The sequence below is a fragment of the Chanodichthys erythropterus genome, chromosome 15 (genome assembly GCF_024489055.1).
Source record: "Chanodichthys erythropterus isolate Z2021 chromosome 15, ASM2448905v1, whole genome shotgun sequence".
Taxonomy (NCBI): Eukaryota; Metazoa; Chordata; class Actinopteri; order Cypriniformes; family Xenocyprididae; genus Chanodichthys; species Chanodichthys erythropterus.
In genome coordinates, this window is record NC_090235.1 from 21,332,783 (window position 1) to 21,348,846 (window position 16,064).

The following is a 16,064-nucleotide window of genomic DNA, read 5'->3' on the forward strand; positions in this document are numbered from 1 at the left end:
ATTCATTGGTCCTTCTCACTGCCGTTATAAAGCTCATATGCGTCAGGATATTTATAAAAATATGTCCGACTGTGTTCATCAGAAAGACACCTAGGATGGCTTGAGATTGAGTAAATCTTGGGGTAATTTTCATTTGAAAGTGAACTAATCCTTTAACACAAGTGTTAAAGTGGTTAATGTTTCTGCAGTTAAATCACCTTTCGGATCCGTGTTTCTGCGAACACCTGGCTGTTTGTTAGATGCATTTGAAAGTGAAACAACATTGGCAATGACCGGTGTGCCCTCTTTAGCACTCTGAGGGACTGCAGAGGATACTGAAGTTGCACCTGTGGAGAAATTGACATCACAGGACTCCAGAGTAAAGAAAGTGAAACATTTAAGAATTGCCACACTGACCCCCAGCCAATTACAGAATCTAAAGAATGAACCAAGAATGAAAAAAACAATAAAAGCAGTGAGAGAAAAGCAGACCAACCCAAATATCTAAGTAATGTAAGTTAGTATAGAAGAGAACATACTCTGTGTGGCTACAGATTTGCTTGTAGCTTTGATGATAGCTCCAGTGACGCCCTGCAGACTGCAAAAGAACATCAGGCACCGCAGGCTGCAGAAATGCTTCATCTCACCCAGCCAGTTCACAGTCTCTGTCATTTTCTTGGCCTGCCTGCACATGGAGCACTTTATTTCCTGTCAAAATTGTGCAGCAGGAACAATTACTGTTACTTTCAGAAGCAACACTGATTGCATAATGTCCAATGTTGCAGCAAAATGGAACTTCAGACCTGCCAACCTTGGAAATTTTTTTTGAGAACCAGTGTGACGGGAGGGGGCACGGGGTTTGAGGGGAGGTCATGTATATTTTCAAAATTTTGAAAATGCAAGACACACTTGTATATGTGGTTTACAGAGACTCCATAGACGTAATGGTTTTTATACTGTACAAACTGTATATTCTATCCCCCTACACTACCCCTACCCCTAAACCTACCGATCACAGGAAACTGTCTGCATTTTTTGAATTTCAAAAAAAACACCATTTAGTATGTTTTTTAAGCCATTTGGTTTACGAGTTGGTTCACGTTGTAATACCCATGTTATTATACACATTTGTGTCCTCATAAACCATGTATACAAGAACACACACACACACCCCTTTCATAAGTCTAATTTTGACTTTCACTGTATATAACCGAGCAGTGCAAGTCAAAAAATTTAATACAACTGCTCAAAACCATTTTTTTTTTTTTTTTTTTTACTATTCATGATTAATATTGCATTGTGTGCTTATACAAACTGACAACCACAAGTGAATCGCATTCAATTATTTACAGTTTTTCTCCATTGGTTTGGCTCATTTATTGAAACAGAAATTACATTCTCAAAACAACATGGACAAACCTCCAAACCACAACAGAATTGAATTTCTCATTCATTTCATCAAATTGCAAATGTCTAAGTACATGTCTCAATGTCTCAGTAAATCTTTGCAAATGATTAAGTACAGGTAGCCAACATTTAGCACAATTTCCAAGTGAATAGATCTTGTTGATATAAACTGATTGTTGATTCTCAGTCTAATGGTTGTTCGCTCCAAAATGTGTCAGCATCATTTCGTTGTATAAGTCATCACGTGCACAATAGTCTGTTCAACTTTCAAAATGAGTAAAGAACATGATACCATGAATACCATATATGACTCCTTGGAACATTTGATACATTTATTACAGCAATTGACAGTCAGGTGAAACTAGAACTTGACTAACGAAGGAGGCGAGGGGGCAATATAACTATGTGTGCTGCCATATCTGAGAATGGTGTGGTCACTCACATCCCCAGACTTGGCCCATACAATACACAGAAGCTTCTCATCTTCTTGGACCGCCTTCATTTTGATTTGAACCCTGAAAATGAGAGAGGTCTCATAGGGCCTCACCTACCACAATATGTCATTGTATGGGACAATGTGAATTTCCACCGTGGCCCGCTCACCTGGTTCACTACTCACCCAAGGATGGTTATGGTGTTCCTACAACCTTGCTCTCAATCCTATTGAGGAGTTTTTCTCTGCTTGGATGTGGAGAGTGAATGAGCATCGGGCTCAAGATCAGAGGTCGCTGCTCCAAGCAATGGACACTGCGTGTGAGGATATTACAGGAGTTCATTGTAGGGGATGGTTGCGACATGCACACTGTTTCTTCCCTCGTTGCATTGCAAAGGAGAATATACGCTGTGATGTGGACGAGAATCTGTGGCCAGACAGACAGCAGCGTGTGGATGGCCAGGAGGGTGAGGACGATGTCCAGGAGAGGGAGGGTGAGGACAGCGACCAGTGAAGAACTGTTAGTTGTGAAAGTCCAGCTTTATTTACGGCACTGTAGGCTGCATATAGTTTTCATTGTTTTTTGTTTGTGTGTTTATATTACAGTATATTATGCTGTATACATTTTCTTTTTACTCTGATGTATGGAAGTTACTTTATGTGTGTGAATGATAATGGTTACAATTTCCTTGGCAGTATGAGTGCAATGTGTGATGTCAAACCTTGGAGGCTACTCTTACCCTAAAATCCTATTTCTTTTTTTCAGTTTTATACACTGTGCATGTCACAACCATGCAGGGACCTCTGATCTTGAGCCCGATGCTCATACACTCTCCACCTGCAAGCAGATAAAAACTCCTCAATAGGATTGAGGAAAGGAGAGTAAGGTGGTAGGAACACCATGACCATCCTTGGATGAGTAGTGAACCAGGCGCTGAAGAGCAGGCCACGGTGGAAATTCACATTGTACCATACAATGACCCATTACAGTTTTAATGTATTATGCTGGCTAGACAAAAACAGTACAGTAACCAGTCTCAATGAAGGACTGGGCTAAGACTGAAAGGGATATTTCAATGGTCCTCTGCCATAGTGACAAGACATCTAAACATTTTGACTTGCAGTGCTTACACAATGCCAAAGGGACAAAGCATTTTGGGGGCACTGACTGTTTAAATGAGAAGGAAATTTAGTTTTGACACATGAGTGAACTGTTTTGGGAGAGGTATGAGCTTTTGCAGGTGAACCATGGTGTTGTGCTGAACCATCCACATTATTTTGACAAAAGCACCAAGTGTGTTGAGAATGTCCGGTCTGTTTCAAGAACTGAGCCAAAGCAATTGAGAGGGATCTTTGCCATTTCTGTGGCACTGACTATTTATTTGGTAAAGGAATTTAGTTTTGAAGCATGAGTGAACAGTTTTGGGAGAGATATTAGCTTTTGCAAGTGAGCTATAGTGTTGTACTGAACTGTAAGACAGTTTTGCCAAATGATCTCAGAGTTTTGAGAATGTAATTTCTGTTTCAAAAAATGAGCCATACCAATGGAGAAAAACTAATATAAATGTAAAAAAAAAAAAAAAAATTGTTTGCATTTTCAAGTATTTATATTAGGGATATGCGCTAAAACTAACCTGACAGTCTTTTAAACTGAGGATTTGTAATGACTAGTCAACTAGTCTAAAATTAAGAAACCCTTAGAAAACCAAAAAACATTGTGTGTACATGTGATTCATTTAAAATAATTATTCCAATATCTAAATATGATACTAAATCCCAAAGAAAAAAAGGGTTTGTGATGCGGTCTTTGAATTTGATCATTGCACATTATAAACAAGACAAGCATTCGCTGAATAAACATTAGGCAATACAAACATACTTATAGAAAACAGCTGAAATGAATAGACAGGACCAATAAGAGCAGAACAAATTGATTATTCAAGAAAATCAAGTTTAAGTAAGCAGAGTCCGACATTTAACGAGGGGTTGCGTTAAGGGGTTTCATTTAACAAATTTTAAAAACATGGGATTGATAATATAAAATAATTTCTGACATTTTGACATAGCATGTAAATTTTCATTTTACAAAATTTTGCATGTGCGTTTGTTTGTTTGCACAGAACTGAGACAACAGTACTTTTAAATCCGTAAGTACCTAACTAACGTGCTAGTTTTCATACAAAATAAATATGTAACAATAAGGTACTTAATAATAAGGTAGTTATCATCAACACAATAACATATTTAGGCTACGTTTCTCAACACTGAGAATGGATAAACACGTTTCTCCAGACTCGTGCTTGTCAGGCATCCACAAACCACAGCACTTTTTTTTATAATCAGTAAGCCATATAGCAATTTAGATTTATTGTGCAGAATTAATAGAGCATTTTATACCCGTTTACCTTAAGGAGTTAGAAGTACTGTACTGTCCTCGCTTGAGAAATAGTCAATGGCGGGAGCGGAAGGAGGGAGATCGGGTGGGCAGGATTTTGTGTTGCTGTTGGTCTGCAGTCTCTTTTTAATGATAGGCCTTACGCATGTCAATAATCCCCGCTTGCTTTTTGGGGAATGGACCCAGCGCTATGATTGGTCAAACTCTTCTTCTTTTGCTGTCACATGATTTGAGTACTGTGCCTGCACAGTGGAGTCACCAGGTTTTTGCGTAATTGAGAGTGACAAATTGTACCAGCTTACTTTGAGGTCAAAATGCGTACATGCTACGCAAAATGCGAACATGTTGGCAGGTCTGGAACTTAGTATGAAACAATATGTGACCTCTTCATGGCCTTTTTCTGTATGACTCAAGTAACCAAGTAACTACATAACTAAAACAACTAAATAAATAACTAAACTATATATCTAATTTAATGTAAATAACTAATTCACTTAAATAACTAACAACTAAGTCAATAAGTAAAAAAAAAAATAAATAAATAAATAAAAGCGCAAATAAAATTAAAAAGCTAAAATAAAATATTACCTGACGGATTAATAAACGATGTTTTAACAAGCAATCGTTCCCACAGAACTCCTCTTGCTTGCCATCAAACACCTCAGTCACTACAGTCTTTGAGGTGCTGTCACAATAGAAGCAGTTGTGACAGTGTTTCTTTCCCCACCGCTTGACCAGGTCATGCTCAAAGAGTGACTTGCATCCTGTACAGAAAAGAATAAATCCACAAACACAAGGTCACATGCATATATTGACAACCCACATTTGTGGTTATTAAAAAAATAATATTTTTTAAGATCCTAATAATGCTTAAGCTTACTCTCATTGCAGAAAGAACGGTCAAACTTGTTTATCCTTCTCACTATTTTCACAGTTTTATTGAGCTTGCAGTATTCACAGCGAGCCACCGCGTTGTTGATCCTTCTGAACTCATCAATACAGTCATTATCGCAGAAAGCATACATTTTCCTCTGAAAGATCAGATAAAACAAACAAACCAAAAAAAAAAAATAGGTAAAACATTACAAGCCTGCACTCAACCAGGACATCAGTCAACTATCAATATATTTTGGTTTGTCTTTATGTAATATTAATAAGTACATATAATTAAATAATGAATAGACCTATGAATAGGCCATTTACAAATTATCTAGCCCCCTATTTATTTTAAATATGATCATTTCTTCTAATTAGGGGTTCAAGCATGTAGCGCTGGAACCCTATTGTAATTATTAAGTTGTCTATTATTATAATTATAGTGCTGTAAAAGGGATCGTGCAGATCTGACTTTAAAGCCAAAGACATGTGGTCAGATGGTAGGTCTGGGGAGACATTGACAAGGTTGTCGACAGACTCGAGTGAGTGGAGTGTCAGAAACTGAATGGGCATCTGTATACTGTAGTGTTGCCAAAAGTCACGACTTCGATACCAAGTCAATACTGAAATTTTAAAAATGTGACACTTTGAGCGCTGTTGAGTGGATGCGTAAACACCTCTGATTGGCCATCGTGTTCACGTGCTCATCAGATATGTATGTGATTGGCTACAATGATCAGCGCTTCAAAAACATGTTGTAAATAGACATCAATGATGCTCTTCACTGCGCGCTTTGAAAGCAGCCGTCTATCAGTGGACCGGTCCCGTGTGCTTTTAAACTCTCCTGTACGTTGATCATTGTAGCCAATCACAGACATGTTGAGCACGTAAACACAATGGCCAATCAGAGGCCAACACTAGTATACTGTATCCAGTGTAGACAGCGTCAGTGATTATAATGAGTTCTATATGCTATTGATGTCAGGCTCACATCCAGTGTAGGCAAATGTCAGCCAGTGGGTGGGGCCTACGGTGCTATTTCCATTTGTTGCCGTCTTGCTCTGGAGGCAGGGATATACAAATGTATTTGGCTGTGTGATGTCACAGATTCCAAAATGCTTTGTTTCTAATGAGGAGGACATTAAGCTATGACATTTGCAGGATGTCTTAATTGTACAAAGACCTTTTACATGTCAAAAGATCAAGGCGATTTTGATTTCTCATGTCATGACCTCTTTAAAACTACGTTTTTGTAATTGGCCTAATTAAAAAAGTAGGTCCAGTGAACAGGAGTACCTTGAACTCCAGCAGCTCTGGTTTGTGGTAGAATGAGTTCAGACACTGAGAGCAGGGGATCTTGGTGACTGTTTGGCCCTGATCACTGGGAGCGCTAGTCTTTGTTGACGAGCTGGACTCTGTTGAAGCAGGTTTGGAAACAGCAGGTTTTGGGGTAGATGTGTTGTTGCTTGTAGATGTTACCATATTCACCTGGTTGTTAGGTTGCGTCTTACTGAAGGACTCCTGAACCACACAAAAAGATCAACACAAACTAATATCATTCAAACTGTTCAAGTACGATTTCTATAATACTATGAAGAGCGAGCAGTGCCAGATATAACAGTACTATACCTTATATGCTAGTACACAGGAAAAGGAGCAGAAGTTCTTAACGGATCCATCAAACATGGCTATGTGGTATTGAGGCACTAGTTTCAGCTTGCAGTTGTTGCATTCCACAGGAATACCTTGTTTGCATGCAGACAATAAAGATATTCAAGCATACAGAAAAACACAGTTGTAAATGTCAAATAGAATAAGTGTTAATGGTATTAAAATGTAAATCATAAAATTAATAAAAAAACAAACAATAAAAAAAAAAAAGTATAAAAATACATATTTGATTAACCAAATGCATTAACTTTAAAATCTGTAGTGTTGACTAAACTAATTAAACCAGTGCAATTTATGATTTCTGGTTGACTATCATTATTAAAGGGACAGTTCACACAAAAATTAAAATTCTGTCATCATTTACTCACCCTCAAGTCATTCCAAAACTGTATGACCTTCTTTTTTTCTGTGGAACACAAAAGAAGATATTTTGAAAAATGCGCAAGTGTTGTTTGTCTATACAATAAAAGAGTCAATGGGGTCCAATGTTTTGTCAAAATATCTTCTGTTGTGTTCCACAGAAAAAAGAAAAATTATACAGGTTTGAAGTGACATGAGGGTGAGCAAATGATTTTTTTCAAAGACGTAGTTTTTAATGGAGTTGACATTTCATAAAAATATTAAATATATTCCTATACACTATTGTACTTCAAATTGAACACGCTACAGTTCAAAAATGTGGGAGTTTTTTTTTTTTAAAGAAATTATTTTATCCTGCAAAGATGCATTACATGGATCAAGTGACAGTAAATATTTATTTTACAAGATTTCAATTTCAAATAATTGCCGTTTCTTGAGCAGCAAATGATTTTTGAAGGATCATGTGACACAGAAGACTGGGGTAATGATGCTAAAAATTCAACTTTGAATTTACAGCATCATTACACCAATTACATTTTCAAATATATCAAAACCGAAAGGTTATTTGAAATTGTAATAACATTTCACAATATTAATGTTTTTCCTGTATTTCTGATTAAATAAATGCAGCATTGGCAAACATAAGAGACTTCTTTCAAAAATATTATAAAATTCTTACCGGCCCCAAACTTTTGAATGGTATTGTAGGTATTGGCTATTATCTCAAATAAATTATCAGTTCTCATGTTCCGACTCTAAAAATAGTATCAGTACATTCCTATGATTAAGTACACAGAGTTGTGGTAAATATATGGTCATGGTACCTGACGAACTGGTCTGGCCTTTACTTGCTGTGACACAGGAAGTGGAGCAGAAAAGCTCCCTGATGCCCTCTGAGTTGGGACTGTCCACTGCATCTGCAGCCGGGCGCAGGGTATGACACGTTTTGCAGCTGACAAGTTTCAGGCTCTTCTATAAGTGAAGATCAGTTTATCCAATTTATTTATTTGCACTTATAATTCACCTTAAAGTGCCCCTATTATGCTATTTTAAAAGGTTCCTAATTTTGTTTTGGAGGTCTCCTACAATAGGTTCACATACATCCAAGATCAAAAACACTATTATTCTCTTAATATACAATGAACAATATCACCTCATTTCTCAAAGAGTCTGAAAGCGGTTTGTTTGAAAATTCTGTCTCTCTAATCCCCTCCTTTCTGAGAGCCTGCTCTGCTCTGCTGTTTGGTTAGACAGCTCAATCTGTTGGTCTGCCACTTGCAGCATGTGTTGGAAACAAAATGCCTATCAAGCATATCTAAATTTCAGCTCACTTGATTAGTGATTGACCGATGTATCGGTTTACCGATATTTTTCCCGATATTTAAGCATTTTTCCATAATCGGGTATCGGTTTTGTAATATCGGATTCGCCGATTTACTGCACCATCTTGTGGCCGTTTTGAGACTTCCTCCGTCTGAGGAGATCAGTCAACAACAACTCAGTGCACAGGTAAAGTATATGTTCTACTTGGTTTGCTTTAATTAATCAACTTTATTTAACATAACAGACATGCACAAATGAGATCTGAGACATAAATTCCTGATATAGTTAATTTATGCAGCTTGTTTCTAAACAATTGAGACGAACTCATTGAGTCACGTAGTGTAATTCGTCATGTCATGCCCCAATAAAGACGTAACTTTACATGAATTAAATAAAACAGACATGAATGAGTGCATGTTGAAAATAAAAGCGCTGAATTTAATTCTCTATCTGTTGTATTTGCTCACCATTAGTCTAGAAGAAAAAGTTCGTTCATATTGCTTAGCAACTGACGGATGATCAGGAGGCTTAAGCACGGCCACTGAATGAAACTTTTGACAAGATTATCTTGTTTAAACACCCTAGATTATATTATCATTTACTACATAATTATTTCGCTAATACACATATAAATATAGCCTACCGCTTTGTGGAAATTAATTATTTATTATCCGCGATCGCGGTTGATTAAGTTATAGTCAAACAGCACTTTGTCAGTTGGCATTTCATGATTTAATGTTAGATTAAATTTAGATCATAAAATGCCAACTGGCAAGTGCTGTTTAACTTTATTAGATTATATAATCATTTGATTTACTACATAACCATTATTTAGTTAATACAAATGTAAATAAATGCAGCTCTGTGGAAATTTAGTATCTCCACACGCGATCGCGGTTGAGTAGCCCAATTTATAGTTTTGTGTAAATGCATAGATAAGTTACAGCACTTTGTCAGAAAGCATTTCATGATCTAGACCGACAAAACATAATAATTAATAACACTATTTGGAAAATGCAATGATGTATGCTGTTTTGTTTGTTACTTTCCTGACAATGTTATATATTCCAGCTAATATTATTCAGTAAAGTTTTTTTTTTTGTATGCAAGGAGGGCGTGATTATAAATAAAATGGTTTGTTCAGCTCATTTGTGTTGTAATAATTGTCAAAAACAGAAGTATAACAGTAAATAAATATCGGTTCTGCATATCGGTTATCGGGTACATAAACATGCAAATAATCAGTATCGGTTATAAAAAAATTAATATCGGTCGATCACTACACTTGATACACAGTGATACAAACAGTAACAATGGTGTTGATTGGTTTTTCCATATCAATTCCAGCACGAGTCTTCAACCTTTTAAAGCGCAGCAAAGTGGATTCACAACACTGAAAACAGCATCTTCTCGACAGGCCTCAGTGTTTAAGGGCGGGTCAAAGTAGACATTGTTTGCGGGCAGCCAATAAAGACCATAGGCTGGCATTATGCAAATTTGTTTTATAGGTATATAACAGGAAATGAGACTGAAATTGCTGACGACTCGTTTTAGCAGTTCAGAATCGATTCTTTAGTTTAGCAGACAACTTTATTTGTCATGCACTTTATTCATTACAACTTTGCAGACCTTTTGCATTCACAAACAGCTATATTACATATATATGAAAAGTAATATCGAAAAAGCGCAATGGGGCACTTTAACAATAGCATTTGAACAAAATGACTGAAAGCTTAATGAGTATTACTATTCTTTTGCAGTTACCTGTTTAAAGGCTGTGAGGCAGTTTTGTTTGCAGAATTTCATAACTCTGTCCTCCATCCGCAGAGACGGACACTGACTGTCAGTGCCATAGCAGTATCCACCACAGTTCACACAGCTGCTCATGTTCAGCTTATTGGAGGAGCGGAACTGGTTGAAGCAACTGTCGCTGCACAGCTTACGGACGGAGCCCATGAAGTTCACTTCGTGACGAGTCTGAGAAATGACAATTTCAGATCTTTGAAAACTCAGCCACATAAATTATATTAGACAATTAAAGCAACAAAATATGCTTTTACAATTTATTAACAAGTCTCTTTCCGAATGAGCACACAATAATACTCACAACCCTGCATCTTGGGGGAAAAATATAAATAAATAAAAATTCTACTGACTTGCAAATAAGGCCTAATATTACCTAATTTGATGATGCTGAGTTTAAAAATTACCACTGCTCCCTATACACAGAGTATGCGCAATCGAGAATTAGAAAGCGAAAACAAATTCAAAAGCGATATCAATATCCCGCATATAACCCGCAATATCCCTGATGAATATTGCCCAGCCCTATGAATATTGCCCAGCTCTACAGAAGTGTATTTTTGAGCAGATGGGGAAGTCTACTCACCACTCCAGTCTTCTGACACACACTGCACTTGAAGTTTAAAGCACTGAAGCATTTCTGACTGCAGAAGTCCTTCACAGTCCCTAACATGTCCACCGGGCCAATTATGGCGTTATGGTCACGAATCTCTCTGAAGGTAAAGAAGGTACTTCAAGTCAGCTCATTCTAGCAATCTACAACTATACAGCTGAATGAAATGTCGCAAGCGTACTTATGGCAGCAGTGACATGTTTTCGTCTTGCTGCTGCAGAGACATGCAGGTGAGCAGTAAAGTTTAGAAGAGCCACTGCGCTGGAATGCCGTCTGTCCCTTCAGCATAACCTTATTACAGGTTGTGCACAGCACACCAAGTCGATTAAAAGGTTGAACAGATTCAGCTGGGATTGATGGTGCCTTTGCTGGGAAGCCTACTGGAGCTCCTGTGACATGAAGAGGACAATGTAAGAATGCAAGAACAGACTTTAGACCATTAAAAAGGAAAATCTCACGCAAAAAGTTTTTTTTTAATATCCTGTTTGAAGGATGGTTACTATATGAGGAACTGTATGACAAAGTCACACTGGGTTGGAACAACAGCTTACAACCACTCTAATGCTTATACCGATGGATGCAGTGGAAGCATTTACTCCAACAGACAATGCAGCTTGAATCTTGACATCATGAGGCGTTTGGTCAAAATCCTGAAAGCATAAACACATTGGGATAAATCCTTAGTCACTCATTTATAAAAAATAAGTGTATCTTATATAACATATACTCTACCATTCAAATGTTTGGGGTCAGTAAGATTTTTTTAAATTCTTTTCTGAAAGAAGTCTCACCAAAACTGCATTTATTTGTTAAAAAATACAGTAAAATAATATTATGAAATATTACAATCTAGAATAAAATATTTTATAATGTTGTCTATTTCTGTAGATTTGAAAATGCAATTTATTTCTGTGAATTTTCAGCATCATTACTTCAGTCTTCAGTGTCATGTGATCCTTCAGAGAGCATTCTGATATGGTACTCAAAAACATGTCTTATGATTATCAATGTAATTTTAAAACAGTTCTTCTGCTTAATGTTTTTGTTGAAAAGTGAAACTTATTTTCAGGATTTTTTAAAGATTAGAAAGTTCAAGAGAACTGCATTTATTTGAATCAGAAATTGTTTGAGACAATGTATTTTAAATCATTTTAAAGTATAAATTTCTTTCAACAAACAGAAACTGAGCCCACACTTCTGAATGGTAGTTTATGTTGCATGAAAAATTTACTTTATGACATTCATACAACTTTTCTACTTCAGTAAAATCTCAAGTACAGCACCTCATCATCCTTAATGTTTCTCAATGGGGACTGCGGTGCTTTTTTCCACTCTTCATCCATTGGTTCATCCTTGATCTTCAAAGGTAAAATGACAGAGGCCGCTTTAATTTTTTTTTGTCAACAGCCTGTGTTTGCTGGACAAATTTAAGTGATTTTATGTGCTCCGTGGCACAAACTCAAACTTATTTTCCCTCAGCGGTAAACATTAAACAGGTGCGCTGTGCTTACCGTTAGTGTAGCAGATTCCTTCGTCTTGGCTTTTACATCTTTGGCTTTCTTTGCTTCTGTTAAACAGGAAAGGTATACAAATCATGTTCAATACAACAAAAATAAACGGTATAATACTTGTTATGAATTTACTACAGTGCTTCCCACACATAGACTTTACTTGGGCGGGCCGCCCACGTATAATAACGGCCGCGCAAGTATATTGGAGACACATTTTTGCTTTTATTATTTTTATCCTCTTATACTTTTATATCCGCGCAAGATAATGAAACCATCCGCGATCGATAAACTAGTCGTTTCATACCAGCTCGTTACGTGTGCGTCAGAACTGTTTACTCCCGCTAACATTCCCACAGGCGCTGCATTTTGCAATGTCACAAGGGGGCGCTGTTGTGTGTTCTACAAGCTCGCGCAACAGCGCTTCAGTCTGCTTCAAAGTGATTCTCAATCAATGAAAAGCGCAGATATATGCCAAGCGATTGCTAATGAATTCAAGTTGATGAATTATTACAATGTCTACTTTATGGCCTTTATATAAAATGTTTTAGAAGATTGTAAGAATCTGAAGGATCAGCCTGCAATAGTACAGACATTTCAAAATAAGAATACCTGTGTATTTCGGGCTTGTTTATAATTAAAAGTCACGCAAAGTTTTTTCTTTTTGTTTTGGGCATTATTGGTATTTTGGTTACACAATAAATTGTATTTAATTTGATTTCCATTTAATTCATAGTAAATTATTGTAGTCTCCCCCACAGGAAGAAAAGACTAAGAACATTATTTGACACATATTATCCATTTTATAAATTTTACTAGTAAAATCTGTGTCCCATTCACTAAGAGAGACACTATATGACAGCAAGGAGAACATAGGAAAACGAGAACCATTTAAATGCTGCAATTTTGCATAATTTACAATGCATAATAATGCATAATATTAGTATGTAATTAAATGTAATATGCTATGTAATTAAAATTAATTTCAATAAATAAAAATACTGTTAAAAATCACACATTATTTGTTTGTCACATGTAGTAGACCATTTTTGTGCCATAGGTAATAGGAGGAATTTTCACCCGGCTACCACCGCAAATATATTTCAAACCTGTGGGAAGCACTGTACTATTATTGTTTAATATATAGCAGCAGGATTTTGAACCAACTAAAATTCATTTATTGGTTTAATTACCCGAATCTGCTGGTCCATTCACTCCCATCTTCCCATTATAATCCTCATTCTGGTCCACTGCCATATCATTCGTGCAGTCCTCAACTTTAGTGATCACAAGCTCTTCCGAACACTGTGCTGTGTCCTCTGCATTGATATCCCTGTCCTTGTTCTCCTCTGGTTCAGTGGCTTCCTTCTTATGCTCACAGTGTCCCAGTACACTCTTGTTTAATTCTCCGTCCTGGTCTAGTGTATTGCCCTTTTCTGCTCCACTACCCTGGTACGTGTCCGGATATCCTGTGAAATCCTCACTGGCCATAAAAACACCTGCTGCAAACGTAGAACCCAGCTGTGAAACTGTAGACTGTGCTCCTAAAAGTGGGAAATTATTAATCATTAACACTTTATATTACAGTGCCATTGACACACGTTACATGCACTACTTACAGTAATAACAGTAAATAGAGTTGTCAAAAGTACCAACTTCGGTACTGAAATTTTAAAAATGTGACGCTTTGAGCACATTTGTAAACACCTGATTGGCCATTGTGTTGAAACACTCGTCATATATGTTTGTGATTGGCTACAATGATCAATGCATGGGAGCATATGAAAGCACACTGAAGTGTTAGAATTTGAAAGCGTTTTAAAAGCGGGAGAGTTTGAAAGCAGGCGTCTATCAGTGGACTTGTAAGCTTACCGTTGTGAATCGGGCTAAGATAAGGAGGTAGTTGGCTGGTTATGTACTTGCTCAAAAATTGATTTTGGATCATTTTAATCAAAAAAGCTACGGACTGGAGCTTGAAATACACCTATAGTAATTGAAAAGATACATTTTTTGTTCTATTGTACTTGTTCTATTCCATTGAATTTGCTTATGTTTATATTCTTAACTATAATAAAATAAATATAACTCTATTGTGATATATATATATATATATATATATATATATATAAATCTCATGAAATAAAAGGTCTGAAACAAGGTTGATCATCTTGCCTTCTGAAGTAGCAGCAGAATCCATGCTGACGTTTACATCAGAACTTCCTTCCATTGGCAGTCCAATCTTTGCAGGATCATCCTGTCAGAAAACAATCAGTGGAGCAATATTACAATCATGATTTAGAAGTAAAACCTGCTCACTTTCAAGTTGTGTGACAAAATATGTGAGGATTTACCATTTGGTAGTACCATGTGGGGGGAAGAGCATAGTATGTCCCAAAAATAGACGTAGATGGAGAATGAGATGGAGATGTAGATGTAGACTGATTTGAAACGGTTAAAATGAGTTTTGACTGTTGCCCACGTTGTACAGGGCAGGTTCTGTGGTTCTTTTGCTTTCCTGAAGTTGACTCAAAATCATCCGCAAAATACACATCATCATCATCATCGTCATCTTCCTCTATATCTCCACAGTCATCTGCTGACAGGACATCTGGATCACTCGCAGTCTCCTAAAACAGCAGCAAACAAACAATGTTAAAAGAATAGTTCAACCAAATATGAAATTCTGCGGTTATTTACACATGCTCATGCCATTTCAAACATGTATGTTTTTATTATCACCTCTGAACACAATAGGAAACAGTTCTTTTCTGGACAATGGCAATTTATAACCAAAATGTAATGAACAAAGCATCATAAAAGTAGTCCACATTGCTTGTGCAGCACATTCAAAGCCTTCTGAAGCCATACTATAGTTATGTGTAAGGAAAAAACATGAAATTTAAATAATTCTTCACTAATAATTAGGGTTGCAAAGGGGCGGAAACTTTCCCTGGGGAATTTTGGAAATATCCCAACTTAACAGGAATGTATGATATTTTATAAATTTATATTATACTGTTGTCAACCGCGTTCATGACTCCGCAGTGACGCTGCTGACGTAAGAATTTACACACTCGGGTTCTTCTGGTAACATTATTTATTATTTCCTTTCTGTAACTGCCTTGGTTAGGGTTTCCGTGAGTAGAAACTTTAGCAATGTTGTGTCCTTGAATTGCTGTCAGAGTTTCATCACAATGATTGTGTGTGTCCACACAAATCTGTTAGCCTATTTGGAATAACAAGAATATTGTCTTTAAAAACAAATCTTTATTTTTAGAAATTGCTAGGCTATGATAACGAATTGCTCTTGTGAGATTTATTTACGAGTAATGGACAACTGAAAGCAGCACATCCACATATAATACTCCGAAGAATTAATGGTGTTGAAGATTAATGGTAAAGATTTTAGATCATTTTACATCATACCAGTTTAAACTGAACTGCTGCAATATATTAAGATTGTATACTTTGTAAGAAGTGTATTGAAAATACAAAACGGAAGTAGCCTGTGTGTTCATTTAATGTTATTCCCTGGAGAAATAATTTGATTTCATTCATTTAATGCTGCTATAACAATGAATAGTGTTGTAAATCCTCTGTATATTTTTGTATGTGACGATCTTGTTCTGCAATAAAGAGATTAATGATGACAATGTTTTTTTTTTTTTTACTATGGTAAAAAAAGCCACATACATG

At 36.5% G+C, this 16,064-nt stretch overlaps 1 protein-coding gene across 10 annotated transcripts in view; it reads right to left on the bottom strand.

Moving 5' to 3' along the window:
• Positions 1–16,064, bottom strand: part of zmym4.2 (zinc finger MYM-type containing 4, tandem duplicate 2) — a 46,331-nt gene that overhangs the window by 6,169 nt on the left and 24,098 nt on the right. For 8 of the 10 annotated variants that reach the window (XM_067412221.1, XM_067412220.1, XM_067412216.1 and 5 more), the window contains exons 2-17: positions 14,720–14,995; positions 14,541–14,622; positions 13,562–13,912; positions 12,372–12,427; positions 12,144–12,218; positions 11,432–11,510; positions 11,042–11,249; positions 10,834–10,960; positions 10,209–10,421; positions 7,946–8,093; positions 6,720–6,835; positions 6,387–6,611; positions 5,095–5,245; positions 4,803–4,978; positions 519–687; positions 198–326 (exon numbers count right to left, since the gene is read on the bottom strand). In XM_067412221.1, coding sequence (XP_067268322.1) covers positions 198–326; positions 519–687; positions 4,803–4,978; positions 5,095–5,245; positions 6,387–6,611; positions 6,720–6,835; positions 7,946–8,093; positions 10,209–10,421; positions 10,834–10,960; positions 11,042–11,249; positions 11,432–11,510; positions 12,144–12,218; positions 12,372–12,427; positions 13,562–13,912; positions 14,541–14,622; positions 14,720–14,995 — 2,581 coding nt within the window. Of the gene's footprint in view, positions 1–197; positions 327–518; positions 688–4,802; positions 4,979–5,094; positions 5,246–6,386; positions 6,612–6,719; positions 6,836–7,945; positions 8,094–10,208; positions 10,422–10,833; positions 10,961–11,041; positions 11,250–11,411; positions 11,511–12,143; positions 12,219–12,371; positions 12,428–13,561; positions 13,913–14,540; positions 14,623–14,719; positions 14,996–16,064 lie in introns of those variants that run through there. The other 2 variants (XM_067412218.1, XM_067412225.1) reach the window with 2 other exon arrangements.